Source organism: Gobius niger, assembly GCF_951799975.1.
Source record: "Gobius niger genome assembly, chromosome: 2".
Taxonomy (NCBI): Eukaryota; Metazoa; Chordata; class Actinopteri; order Gobiiformes; family Gobiidae; genus Gobius; species Gobius niger.
In genome coordinates this window covers 33,186,534-33,201,456 of record NC_136853.1, presented here as the reverse complement: position 1 = coordinate 33,201,456, position 14,923 = coordinate 33,186,534, and the positions used below count along the sequence as shown (strand labels likewise).

At 40.0% G+C, this 14,923-nt stretch overlaps 1 protein-coding gene across 1 annotated transcript in view; it reads left to right on the top strand.

The window, feature by feature from the left end:
• The window catches only part of snd1 (staphylococcal nuclease and tudor domain containing 1), a 133,914-nt gene that overhangs the window by 41,441 nt on the left and 77,550 nt on the right, over positions 1-14,923 (top strand). Inside the window, exon 16 of the mRNA XM_079582761.1 lies at positions 1,232-1,341. Coding sequence (XP_079438887.1) covers positions 1,232-1,341 — 110 coding nt within the window. The remainder of the gene's footprint in view (positions 1-1,231; positions 1,342-14,923) is intronic.

Below are 14,923 nucleotides of genomic sequence, written 5' to 3'. Positions count from 1 at the left end.
TGAGCAATCAATCCTAGATGAGTCAAACCAACCTCAGCTTATTGGGATGTGATGCAGGGTGCGTTAAAGCTTCTTCCCGCCATTCAACTGTTAACTCCGCCCACACAACATAGACTGGCCAATAGGAAACATTCAGTCTTGCTGCTCCGCAGTCATTAAAGACCGATTGCTCATGCCTTAATATTCGGGATTACAGCCCCTTCTGAAAAGGTTGCGTTCATGACATTGTAGAATATCATGCCATTGCCATTGCCAGTTGGCACAGGGGCTGATACAACTCAATGGGAGACAGTTTTGAAAGGAAAATGTACAGGAAATTTACAAATGTTGAATCTGATCATCAATTGGTTGTGATTGGATTCACAAACCTGTCACATTCATCTTATGGCTGAAAGTCCTTTCATCTGACCAACATAAACCACATAACCTGAATATTGTCACAACTTTTAGACACCTTTTTGATTCTTTATGATCATTAAGACATTGAACTATGTGCCAGTTTTTGTTTCATGTGCATACATTCCGCCATTACAGAGATATTAAGCACAAACCAAGCTGAAAATTCATCATTTTTATGGTTACCATAGGAACCACAACAGAGTTCCTAGCTGCCCACCAACAGTTTTAAATTTAAATTATAGGCCGTTAAGAATGTGAACACAGCCTATTGACTCTTTCCACAATGTTGCTATGCTATTTCTGTTGTCAATGGTAGTAATTCCCATCCTATTAATTTCCACTGCGTTCAAATAATTATATTTTTTAAAGATTAGGTGGTGGACAGAGTTTCTGAATTTGATGTAGGAGGTAAATACTTCACTGGAGTTCTGTCTGCGTTAATGAAGTTTATTTTGAAGCAAAAATACCATAGCCATATTGAGCAATGAGCCAATTTTGACTTTTGAATTTGAGGGTATGAAAACGTACACTGAAGATTCAAAAGGTGATTTAATTGTTTTCCATGCCAGTACAAATTGCACAGTCTAAATTGACTATTGAATCCAGTTATATAATTGACAGATATTTCAAATTCAGAATTTGATGATGCAAAAAAAAAATGTACATAAGAAAGTGACAAGTGACGCACCAGTGGCGGGGAGCAGGTAGACGCTTGTGGCATTGGCTGGCTTCACAAACCAGGCTGTTCTTTAAACTTCATGACAACCAGCTGTGCTTTTGATTGGCTGCTGCTGTCTGTGCCTTACTTCTGCCTCGTGTTGTTTGCGGGCAGGAATTGAATGTCCCCGCAGCTCCAGAGCCACACCTGGGGGAATGCAGCTAGCTGAACCCTTCAGTGAGGAAGCCATGCTGTTCACCAAAGAGCTGGTGCTGCAAAGAGAGGTAAGCAAAAACACGGCCTCTATATCTGAGCCTGGTCTTTGTCAGATGGATTGTTTTCTCTAAATCCATTTACAATGAGTATTAATATACTGTATGAGCAGTATGGAAGTGATGTCAGAAATGCACTGGTCAAGTGACCTGCAGCAGGTCAAATCAGAGCCGCCAGTGAAATACAAAGTCCAACAGACACTCATTATGCCTTATCACTACTTATATAGTCAGCTGGTCCAGCTATTATGGCATTGGCTGACCAATGTAGCTTTCAAACATTCATATTTTGTTTTGTGAAGATAATAGTGCACTTAAGCATTGAGTCAAAGGATAAAAAACCACACATGCACACAGCAGCATGAAGCAAAGTCTCCTGGCGGCGGATCAGTGCTCCTGGGTCTTACCAAACTCCATCCACAAAGTGCGGTTCATTCACATGCTAATAGGTTTTTATTGGAAGCAGTGAACAGACCAAAGACATGATGAAACGTGCTATAATCCGGCCTCCACTTATCCAGACCATGCACTCCTCCTTCCACTCTTCACTGTCCTTCTCTGTCCCTATCTACTTTTTATTAGTCCTTTTTTGCATAGGATGGCTGACTCCAGTGCCCTTCGGTGTTTAATTGTCATGGAAATGTAGCCCTGAGGTGTGCCAGCGTAAAGGTGGCCCTTCAGCAAATGTGTACAGCACATTTGACTTAGTCTTAGACAAGTTAGTGCAGAAGCTTTGTAAATAAAAAGGCAAATCAGGCGTAAAAACTAGTTGCCCTTTATCAGTATTTCTATATGAAATGGGTAGTGTCTGGACCTGCACAGGTTTAGTTGGTAAGGTCTTTCCATCAAGGCACAAAACCTGATAAAGCACTAAAAATGAATGTTTTGGTCTCTCTAGGGCTGGGCGATTATGGAAAAAAATAATCATGATTATTTTCCCACTATTGTTCGATCTCTATTTTCGATTCGATTTTTTTTTTTTTTTAGACGAGTGCATGTTTGTGTGCGGAGGCCACAACGTCACAGAGTGAAGCGCTAGCAACTTAAAATGTACATAAAGAAATGAGTAAACCGAGCATTTATTGGTAAAAAATATTTGGACCAAATCCACATGGTCCAAATAGCGATCGATAGTTTCCATCTTCGAAGGTTTAAACTCTTAATCTCCGTGCGCGTCCTGGTCCTCTGTCAACTTCCCACGTGTTTTTGTTTTGCCCATTAAACGAGTTAGCGCAACTTTGTAGCTGATTTTACATGTAAAATCACCAGGTCCCTCTTTGTGCCGCATGTATCATAGTGCTTCCTGTTTGTTTGGGCCGCGTGTTTCCCCAGGGATTGACCTGACTGGCGCTGCAGCATTGTGCCGTCCATATTTTTTTCCAGACAGGTCTGGCCAATTGTCCTCAATTAAAACGCACGCGATTATCGTGAACGACCTTTATTAAAATCTCGATTAGATTAAAATTCGATTATTTGCCCAGCCCTAGGTCTCTCATTACATTTGTAGAAATTCAGTTTAGTAAATGGCACAAATTCTAACACAATTTTCCACACCTGCATAAAGTACGATATCTGCTTGGTATGAGATGCCTTGGATGCATTGGAGGAAGGTCATAAAGGCTTAAGATAAAAGGGTATTGTGTTTCAACATGGATTAATGCACAACAATTTTCACATGAACAGGAACATTTTACACATGCAAATACAGTAACGTTTTTTCATTTCAAATAGATTCTTCAAAATTTGCATCCAAGAATGAACAGCATTCATTATACTGTAACTTCTGTCTTACACATTGGCACACTTTGGTTTAGTCGGTTGTGGCTGGCGAGCTTCCTACAATGGCCTGCTGTGTTAGTTCCTTAGAAACATAGACACAAACACACTTATACACTTTGAGAGACTACAGGGGAAAGCGGCAATAACTGTTAATGGTCAATTGTAATTGCAAGTGTTGAGATTCTCCTTACTGAAATGTACAATGTTGGAATCAATGTGAAGTCAGAGCAATCAATGACATTGGCAACAATTAAACGTGCTGAAATTAAAACTTCTTTCAAGATATGCCTTGGCTAATTTCTTTCCCAATTAGTTAATGCCACAGAAACAACTATTTATTTCAGGGTTATACTATAAAGGGCCGGATCTTGTGGTTCATAGTGCAGGCTGTAGAGAAGACGAGTACGCAGACGGGTGGCGCTCCTTGCAATCTTCAGTGTCATACCTGGCCCAAAAGTGGGCAGGACAGGAGGGGGGACAGACTCGCATTGCGATGTTGTGGTGCCGCCCCCTCCCCATGCTTTCCCCAGACCTGCGGAAGGCGGTGGGTTGCGAGGGGGGGTTCTCTTGTACACGCGTAACATGCATGATGCAGCGCGCATATTTGGTAAAGATTAAAGAAATAAAACTGTCCCTCCGCTGCTGCAGCTTCAATATGAGCAGGCGGGGAAAGAGAGGCAGCAGCCTCGCGTTGGACACCTTTCGAATGCGCAAAGTTACGAAATGTACAGGATTTAATTGATCAGAAGCTGTCATATCGGCTGCAGAGGAGTTGCAGAGTTATGCAGTATAGTTGCAAGAAAACTGTAGCTTATTGGAACATTTGCGCAACAGCTGCAGGATTCTTGGAGCAGCTGAATTGAAAAAAAAAAAAAAAAAAAAAAGTTGCTGCCCTGCAAAATGCGCTTCTTTCTTTTGGACTTTTGGACAAGGAGCATCATCAGGAGGTAAAGACTGACACACGATGGAAATGTCACCTTAAAACGCAGATTAGACGTGGTGTTGTGGCACTTGAGGCATGTGTGGTTTATTTATGGAAAACTGTTGTTGTTTTGGTGTTAGGGGTGTGCGCTTTGATCTACTGTATCAAAGTAAGGCCATGCGTAACCTACGCTCAAACAGACTTTTCAAGGCAATTTCCCTTTTGTTTTCAATTTGATGTCGATTCTAAGGAAGAAGACAAGGCAGCGCGATGTAAAGAGGAACATAATGTGAACGTTGCCACAGGAGAGCGGCTCCAAGTGCTGCTTGTAATGAACCACGCCTCAGTCGGCCTCTTTTTCTTAAATAACGCCCTCTCCCTAGAGGCGCGAGCCTTTAGCGCAAAACCTGCGCCACATGCAAGATCGCGCATGTACCACGTTGCGTTTAGAGTTGCGCACGGACTGCGCCAGTCACAAGATCTGGCCCCAAGTCTTTTAGTCTTTAGTCCAGATTTTTTTTTTTTTTTTTTGTGCTGTCAAAAATGTCAGCTGCTTTTCTGACGTGCCCCGAAAAATGAGTCTAAATTTGCTGACATACATTAAAATAATGCCACGTGAGCTGCTCTGCTGCTGGCTACCATTCAAACGGGAGCACATCACGTGACCGCGAGTTTACAGTGGAGAAATGGCACTTGTTGTTTTGTTCTGCTCCTGCTCCGCTGAGGACACCTTTGAAATCGCTGACGGACTTATCAGGAAACTAGGAGCAGAAACTGTCCCGAGGCTTTACTTTTACCGCGTCATGGGCAGCTCTTTTTGTCAAAGGCGCTTGAACACTGCTGTTGTACCGTATTTGGAGCAGAAGAGCTATAGGTTTAAGATAAGACAAGATAAGATAATCCTTTATTGATCTCACAATGGAGAAATTCACTTGTTACATTTGGCACTTAAGATCACTCAGGGTGTGTAAAATAGACAAAATAGCAAAAATAAAAGAGGTATCTTATGTACAATGAGTAAAAGCAAACACTCAAAACACAAAACAAAATGTGCTAATGATGCGTTTACCCCATAAAACTGGACATTCAACAAAACATTGAGTGGCATTTATGGATAAGAATGCACTTCATGTTGTAAGCCAAAAATGCAAGGGAAAAAATGCGTTCTAACCTGACCCGCCTGCACCTGAAGTTTGCCCAATATTTAAGGTACCTGATACCTCTAAGAGTATTAGAGTAGCTATTAAAATGATAATTCAAGAGACATTTAAAATAGATCAAAACGTTTGATTAATTTGCGATTAATTGCGAGTTAACTGTGACATTCATGAGATTAATTGCGATTAAATATTGCAATATGAATATAAAATTTATGAATATAACAATTTACATTTTTTTTTCATTTTTAAATACATTTTTCTTTTTCTAATATTGTACTACTCTAGCGTAAATGCCTGAGCTATTACCATCTTGGCAAAATGCTGTTGGCAATTCTATTGCTTATAATGCTAATGAAATAATTGCGGCATCCTGACCAGGAATGAGTTATGTTTGTTTTTCAAACCATGATGTGAAGTTGTCACACTCCGATGTTAGTCCTTTGACAGTCCTCCCCCATCAACCATGCTGGTGCCGATGAACAGCAGGTTATTAAGGTTTGCCCATCTTCAGCTTGAATATGGATCATTTGGTCTTATTAACATAGTAGTCAATTTTTTGAGTCATTTCTGAATAACATTTGATTGCAAGGACTTTTGGTACCGATTCCATGAATAACATTTGATATCATGTTGATGTTGATGCTAGCTCTAATAGCACAGTGCATATTTCTGTCTGTGTTTTGAATCATTTGCTGTAGTCTTGCCTCACTTGTTCGTCTTAAAGCTCCTTATCAACTCGCTTTGATAGAGACACGCATAATTAATGTGGCACGCCATGTAGCGAGAGAGAGGCCTTGAAGACGCCTTTTCAAACCCAGATTTTGTGTTTCTGTGGTGTCTTCACTTTATCCTTCCTCATTTAAAGCTCCTCTGTCTGTCTGCCTGCGCTTCTCCGCTGCCTCTCTGTAGTGTTAATCTCTGACAGACACTGCTCCCATTCTCAGCATGCATCTGAAACAGCAACACTACATTTCAGTGGAGAAAACACATTGGTAAACATCACTCTCCAGATATTTCCCTTGGCTTTTTGATGCCTTCCATTACACCTTCCACCTTTCATTGACAAAACACAACCATTCACTCTCTGTCAAGCCTCTGTGTTGATTTTGTTCAGGGCTTTTGGGTGGCAACTTAAAAGCACTCTGCTGTTGCAGACCAATGTTTTTTATCAAGATTTTCTCGACCACAGATGCGAGACATCCTTGTCCTTGGTGTATTTTAATGACTGTAAAGCCATATAAATGAGAAAGTTTTCTTAGGGGTTGGGGGAAATCAAAGGATACAATTGCCTTTCCTGGCCTTAATTTAAATCAATTACTTTTTTTCCTCCCCATCTCTAGGTGGGAGATATGGTATACTTGGTAAGGGTGAAGTTGTTGAGAGCAGGCTTAGTGGATTGGAAAATGCGTTGCAGTCTTCCACCTTCATATACTGTCAGTCCTGTTGACCTCATTCAGTCTGTGTGATCTCACAGCTACTGTACTCCTGATGGCCTACTCACTATGCACAATATTGTCTATCTCTCGCTTAAATGCTGATGGCATGCATTGCTGCACGCTGTGAATGGGTCTGTCTTTACTTCAGATTGTAATACTGTGTCTATTAATGATAAAATTGTGTCAATTAACAAATGGCCATCAACAGTAGAGAGAATGGCAAAACAAAATGCTATTTTATCAGTCTTGCATAATATAATACAATCATTCATTTATCAAAATCAAACATTTGAGAAGAATCTAATGCAACACAAGCAACGGTCATCTTTTAAAGATGTCTTTTGTCAGTGATTCCATGAACTCAGTTAAACATCTTAAGAGTTTCTTTACAAACATAATTATTTGAACAAGATTTTTTGAATGTTTGTCTTTGACATGTTTTATCGAACAGTTTAAGTTTACCTCGCATACTACTGTGTACAAACTTACCTGTGGAGTTCCCTGTGACCGTTCCCAGCACACAGTAATAGACAGTTCTCAAGCCTTGGCTCTCTGCAGTGTACCATCTCTGCAGTGACGAAGCCTTGGCACGTGTTGGGTCAGAGCTGCAGGAGCCTGGTGTAGAGTGCTGATGACTCACTGCTCCATTGGGGCATCTGTGATGTGAAGTTATTGCCTTCCTCCTCAAATCTCTTCACTTTACCTTAAATCAGCCAGTGGCAATTGGCTTTCTATAAAATCAAAAGGTATTTTAACTTCAACCTTCATTTATTTTCTTCTGTTGTTTTGTCTTTTGCGATGGTTCTGGTTAAAAATGGAAAGATGGGGGGGGGGGGGGGGAAATTGAAATAAGGTTTGTCTTCAAAAATCTGAACCGTCCCCATTTGGGGAGGAGTCTGTGCCCCTCAATCACCTACATACACCTACACACCCACAAGCTTGGGCCCGATTACGTCATCATGAAGCGCTGTTAACGTGTTGGGTTGAAGAACTAGTATGTTATAGGAACAGCAAGGGCAGAAGATCCAACATGCTTCAAAACGCCTTTGCAGGGAATTTGAAATTATTACCAAATTCCTGCAAAAAAAGATCATAATCTTCTTTTAAATGTTACTGCAACATACAATTACAAGAATATTAAGGACTGATACCCAGTGATGTACATTTTAATGTGCCATCATTTGCTACAATAAATAAATACAATACAATAAATAAATGTACCTGTTCTAACAGTATTAATAACATAAGTAGTACTGCTGAATTGGAGCCAGAACGCTGGTTTTAAAAGCTCTGATTGAGGAGCCTGGTCTGGTATGCACAGGAGAGGATCATTAGAGTCTGTAGCATGAAAAGCGAACAGTGCAGAAGTGTTTTGGATCCTGATAAAATGAGCCCACAAAAATTACAGATTGTCAGCTCTGGGTTGCTAAAATATTTACTCAAGTAAGAGTAACTTTACTTTTGAATTATTTTACTCAAGAAGCAGTGACCAAATAATTACTCAAGTGTAAAAAAGTACCAGGGGAAACTGACTTGAGTGCTGAGAGTACTGAGTAACTGGTTTATGATTCAGTTGTGACATACAGTAAATTATGAGAAGCAAAACATGAAATGTAAAAAAATCCTAGTATTTCTCAAGGAAATGCCAGATTTTTTTTTACTCTAATAAGAGTTCAGATTCTTCATTATATTACTCAAGTAGAAGTAAAAAGTACTACATCATAAAAAGGAAAATTACTTCAAAAAGCGACATAAGTACAGTTTCTTTACCTTTAGCCACTTTATTCCATTCATTGTATCATTCCGTGCAGTGAGCTTGCATTGAATTTTTTCCCTGCTTCCGTGCGTGGGCATTGATTTCCAATTGTGCTTGAATTATTCTGACGCTGGTCCTATTACACAAGTGACGCATCTCTTCTCTTTGTTTGGCCTCCATTTCATCCAGGCCACACATTTCGGCCCTTTCAATGACCTCTTTTGTACTTCGTTATCTTTTAGACCCAAGCAAATAGCAAAAAAAAGGCAAGCAGATGATAAATAATACATGGAGTGGTTTCCTGGTCAGTGACACAGACTGCAGGGGCAAATGCCCCTCGGGTGCTTTTCTCCTTTCTACACCATATGCTGTAGCTAAACTCTGTATGTCTCTCTCTCTGACTCTCTCTCTCTGACTCTCTCTCTCGCTCTCTCTCTCTCTGACTTTCTCTCTCTCTCTCTGTCTCTCTGACTCTCTGACTCTCTCTCTGACTCTCTCGCTCTCTCTCTCTCTCTCTGACTTTCTCTCTCTCTGACTCTCTGTCTCTCTGACTCTCTGTCTCTGTCTCTCTGACTCTCTCTCTGACTCTCTGACACTCTCTCTCTCTCTCTCTCTCTCTCTCTCTCTGACTCTCTCTCTCTCTCTCTCTCTCTCTCTCTCTCTCTCTCTCTCTGTCTCTCTCTCTCTCTCTCTCTCTCTGACTCTCTCTCTCTCTGACTCTCTCTCTCTCTCTGACTCTCTCTCTCTCTCTCTGACTCTCTCTCTCTCTCTGACTCTGTCTCTGTATCTATCTCTCTGACTCTCTGACTCTCTCGCAGACTCTCGCTCTCTCTCTGACTCTCTCTCGCTCTCTCTCTGACTCTCGCTCTCTCTCTGACTCTCTCTCGCTCTCTGACTCTCTCTCTGACTCTCGCTCTCTCGCTCTCTCTCTGACTCTCTCTCTCTCTCTCTGACTCTGTCTCTCTATCTCTGTCTCTCTCTCTCTCTCTCTCTCTCTCTCTCTCTCTCTGTCTCTCTGACTCTGCCTTTCTCTCTCTCTGCCTTTCTCTCACTCTCTGTCTGACTCTGTCTGCTGTCTCTCTGAATCTCTCACTCTCTGACTCTCTCGCGCTCTGTGTCAGCCTCTTTCTTTCTGTCTTTCTTTCTGTCTTTCTCTCTGTCTCTCTCTGTCTCTCTATCTATTGATCGATCTATTTTTAAATTTGTGATATTGGCAAGAAATGATGTGCCACTTTGAAATACAAATTGTTCCTTCACGGTTGATATGCCTTGGAAGCAGAGTGAGTTTTTCAGCTACTGGCATACTTATAAAACCAAAACTAAATGGGACAATACATGCTGCCACAAAGTCATGACTAAGGACAGTTCGGTGTCTCTCACCGGAGTAGCTTTGTTCCTTAAACCACTTGAAGCCACCTAAATCCCAGAAGTACATCAGAGGAAACAGGCCCTGGATGAATCAGAACAGACAGAAAAGTACCAACTTGCGCACCACTTTTAGGCTCCACTTATTTACAAGGGTGACCTTGTGTTCAGTGTGTATGGAGACTGGAGTGCAGCTTTACTGTCCACTCTGATAAGCATACCCTGCAGACAAAGCAAAGACACGCACACAGTGCTTAGGGACCAGTGAATCTTTGTAGCTTTTGCAGCTACACGAAGGGCACTGCAGCCCACAACACTGAGGGCAATAGGACAATGCTGCCACTGCATTCTCTCTGTGGGACTCACACTATAGGCTATAGTTTTCTGATCGATTCAGGATCAGAAAAAGCATTTTAACATTCAGGTTTTTTAAGCTTTCAAACCTGAAATTAAGACAGTCTCAAAATATTAAATAAAATGTTAAGCATTACATTCACTCTTCACCTTAGCCTCTATATCTGAATATTGTACTGGCTTCACTAAAGCAAACTAATCCGAATGTTAAATGTTGTAGTTTTTTTGTTAGACCTGTCAGCAAAACATCCATCTATGTCTTTGTTGTGGAATTCTCCTTTCTCGGTTTTATACTGACCTTTAAAAAAAAAAAAAAAAAAAATCACTGATATGTTTGTCAATACGGTGCTGAGTTTAAATATGCATTTTGTAAAATGTAAATGAGAGCTGCATTTCTATAATTCTAAATAAATTAGGTTATTGTAAAAATGCACCTCAAAATCCAAATGGGCTTTATTTTTTATAGTGTAGTGTTGATTATTTGTATGTGTTTCATGCTGTGAATAAAATGTGAGTTTTGCTCATCAGTGTTTTAATGATGGATCTTTAATGAGATTTCCATGTTCAGTGTTGTGTGTCTCACCTGTATGCCTGCCTCTTTAAGACGGTCAGTGACTACGAGCTCATAGCAGCGTTTTACCATTAGTGCTATACTACATGTTGTTCTTTTTGATTCTGTTAACTTCTGTCTCTTACTGTTATGCACCAGTTGGGAAGTTTGTTGGTGTTGTCGGTGCAGACATTTTTATGTTTTAGCTCCACATTATCCCTTCATCCATGTGTTTCTCACACTTCTCTTGCTCTGCTCATCTCTTTGAAAATATTGTCTATCTCGGAGTGATAGATGTGTAGTCCTAGTGGCTACCACACACTATATTGTTTGAGAAATAAAGAGTATAAATAAAAATTCCTTGACGGCTGCATGCAAACCACCGTCCCTCTCAATAGCTTATCTGGCTTGGTGCTTTTAAGTATTATTTTTTTTATATGCTTAGTCTATGTTCTGTATATTATGTCGCCATGTGAGACAAACCCCAATGTTCCCTGTCAGCCTCCAGGTCACTAGCAGGCACCAACTTCCTGGCTGCTATATAGTGTTTGTCTGCCACCTTAAACCAAGCGGTTTGGCACTTCTGCGAATTGCCTCAAACAAACATATAGTGTCACGCACAAACTGGGAGTTATTATCTCTTGGAACAATACTAATAGATGCATGTACTGCTGTGAGCAAACAGTTTGTGCCTCTGCTGCCAAAAGAGTGGGTGGGTGAGTGCCTGCCAAGTCTCTAGCATGCGCCTCTGTGCTCCCATACAAGCTAAATCACAATCTCTCCTATACCTTTATCTGGTTAAATTACAACGGCTGAAGCCATTTTTTGCACCATATATTTAAAGTGTACAGGAGAAGTGGCCCTAAAAGTGTTTTTTGTAGTCCCGTTCAACAATGAAACCAGATTATTGAATTAGTTTTGTAGGGAGAAGAGATGGCTTTGCCCAATTATTAAGTCCCCTGTTGAGAATGTACTGTTGTATCAGCCAGCCAGTCGAGGTCATGCTCTGCTTGGGGGCGACGCAGTGCTACTGAACTACCCTTTTTAGGGAAACGTCCTTGGCTTCAAAATTATTTCAATTACTTCAAACAATGTTTGTAGCCTTGGTCACATGCATTTACTTCTGTCAACTAAGCCATTAAGTTACTGCATTTCGTGCATGTGTTAAAGGTAGATTTCGTAACACTTTTTCATAAGGGTACATGAAATAATACATGATGAATTCATGCATTAAATCATGACTTCATCGTGAATGAATGCGAGTTCATCAGGCTTCATGATTAATGCTCATGAATTGGCAGACATGAACTAATGAGTAATTAACCATGATCATGATGAATATGTTTGTGCAGAAGAAAAATCAAGCTTTGTATAAACCTGCACAATCAAACTTGTCATTAGTTCATTGTGACTTCATTTTGAATTAAAAAATCTTAATCTATTTTTTAAGATTGCAACTAGTTGTGCCTAATCAAAAGTGGTATAATCCCAAATGCAATATGCAGCATCTTTTACTGAGCATTTTAAAAGTGATATAAGTGAGAATACTTCTCAAAGAAAAATATTCCGTATTCAGCTTTTGTAAACTTCTTTGAACACCGTAGTTATGGTGTATATACGTATATGGACATGCAAATTAGATATAAAGATATCAAGAAAACTTTTAGGACTGAGTTGAATGTAGTCATACAAAACGCCAGCAAAGGAACAACTGAATAAAAAATCGCTCTCTGAAAACATGGCTTTACAGCTTTATATCTTTATTTTTATATCTTTTATCAAAGATGCAAAGCTTTAGTTTGATTGGCACATTCAAAATTACATCACAATTAACTTATGAGTTAGATTTTGCTGGTTTTTGCTTGGTCCACGTCCCTGTCCAGTTCTTCTGTACACAGCATTTGTTATGATCATGATTTATTACTTATCATCTTTTATGAGTGTTTTGCCGTAATTAACTGTTAATTCAGCATTTATTCATGAAAGCTCATGAATTTATGTGAATAAATGATACCATGCATGAAGTCACGATTAAATAATGCATGAATTCATCATGAATTATGCATTCATTCTTGTACCCTTATTATAAAGCATTACTGTATATGGTATATAAATTGCTCTTTACAAAGGTGGCGTTTCGGCTGCCACATTCACTGCACATTTCGCATAATTGCTTCTATTTATTTGGTTTATTTGATACCAAAACATTAACTGTGTGATGTATATGCATCGTAGTGCTTATAGCAGAAGCACATTTGCAGCACTTGTATTATTGAAGTTAGTGCAATACAACAATTAATTAATAGCATCTCAGAACCAAACTGACAAATGTTCCCTGGACAATTTTGACAAATTCTGACAAATTCTGGTTCATTCATGTCTTCTGTAAATTGGATTGTTCTTCTAAATTAGTTACGATGCACTTTTAAAACACTTTGAGCTGGCAAATAATTCTGGATCCACGTTACAATTGCTTCAGAATAATTTTCTGCGTGGACTGCCAGAGCTTTCATCTAGACGACACTTTCATGTGCGCCGTGGAGCACTTTTCAAGCTTTTGGCATTGCAAAAGCTCACATCTGGGAAAGAAACTTCCAAAAGAGTACAATATAAGATAAGATAAGATAAACCTTTATTGATCTCACAAAGGAGAAAATATCAATATTGAACACACCTCAACATATCCAATTCTAGGATGTTATTAGATTCACTGTTGTGTGTGTTTTGTTTTTCTTTATCATTCTCTTTTCTCTACGCTGTGATTTCCGGTATTTTCACTTTACCTCTCCATATCAAAGTATCACTTTATAATTGGCTGACCTTGCAGTGCTCTCTGTAATAATTGCTTTTTAGCGTTATCAACAGTAATTGGGTGTAACCATTTACCCCCTTGAAAATTTGCTTTTACTAATCCAATATTTGTCACGTTTAGGTTTTAGATGTTATCTAGTTGTCCTCTTCTTTCTGGTGCCTTCTGTCTCCGTTTTGCCTATCGGTGCTATTCTGAGCACAGTATCCTTGGTGATGCTGCGCCCGAGATCAAGATTTCTCTACAGCCTATAAATCTCACCAAAAGCAGTGAAATTAATGACCAGTGGCTTCATCTTTTCTTGTTGCGTATATGTGCCTGTATGTAAGCACATTTTCCCCCCTTGTGTCACCTACCACAACCTCCCACCAAAAGCACACAAACGCCCCCACCCCCCCATGCATCTCAGCGGACATGATTTAGTGTCTCACACACCTACACCTCAAATACTGGACAGGATCATAAAAGTAAGGCTTCATCGTCTGCCCTGGATGCTAAGAAAAATACAGGGATATTTTTCACTCACCAAAGGGCTCATAAACACTCACCAAGGAACGCACTGAAGTCTTCTGTTTTATTTCTCTTGACAACCCTGGTCATTCTTTATAAGCGGCGTAAAGTACAGGCTGATATGTAGGCCTGTCACAACAATTATTATGTCGTCTTACTGTTCTCAATATAAAAAATGTACTGTATTTTTTTTGGAGCTCTGTGTTTGATATGCGTATCTTATTGTATTGCATTTTTTCTAGTTTGGAACTTTTGTGTTGCGATCTCTTAACTGCAGTACGACCACAAGTATAGGGTTGTATAGGGTTGAATGAACATATCAATGACTCATATGTGCCAACATGCTTTTTCAGTAATGAAATGCATGTTTATTTCTTGCAGCTTGTGTTAAATTGCAGAACTGATCAAGTATAAGAATATATACTGATGCTTTAGGGTGAGTTTTAGCTGTATTAAAAGGTCTTCAGTATTATAATTTTTTCAGCTGCCACATATCGCGCTGCAAAGTTTGTTTTTGTGACAGACCTACTGACATGAGCAGTGAGCATCTACCTTCTTAAACGGGTATAGATTCAACTTTTTCATCTCAGCACAAAGCCCTTACAACACATGTTTAAGCTTTTATTGTCGTTTTGGCATCTCTGTTTGACATCAGGACCATATGACTGTTCAAGTCATCTGCGGAAATCATGGGGACATCCCCCTCCCTGACAGTCGACACCCCCCCCCCCCCCATAACATTATAATTGTATTGAATATATTTATGAGAACGTACACCATAAGCACTTTGCTTCGCTTTGAGCCCACCCCCACCTGTCATCTCATGATGGTTTGGTCCGCGGCTGTACAGACCCAGTTTGCGGGTCTATTTATTACCCCCCACCCCCCACCGCATCAAACTTGGAGTTTCGCCCCAGCTCTGACTAACATTGACTCACAAGCGTGTGTGCTCG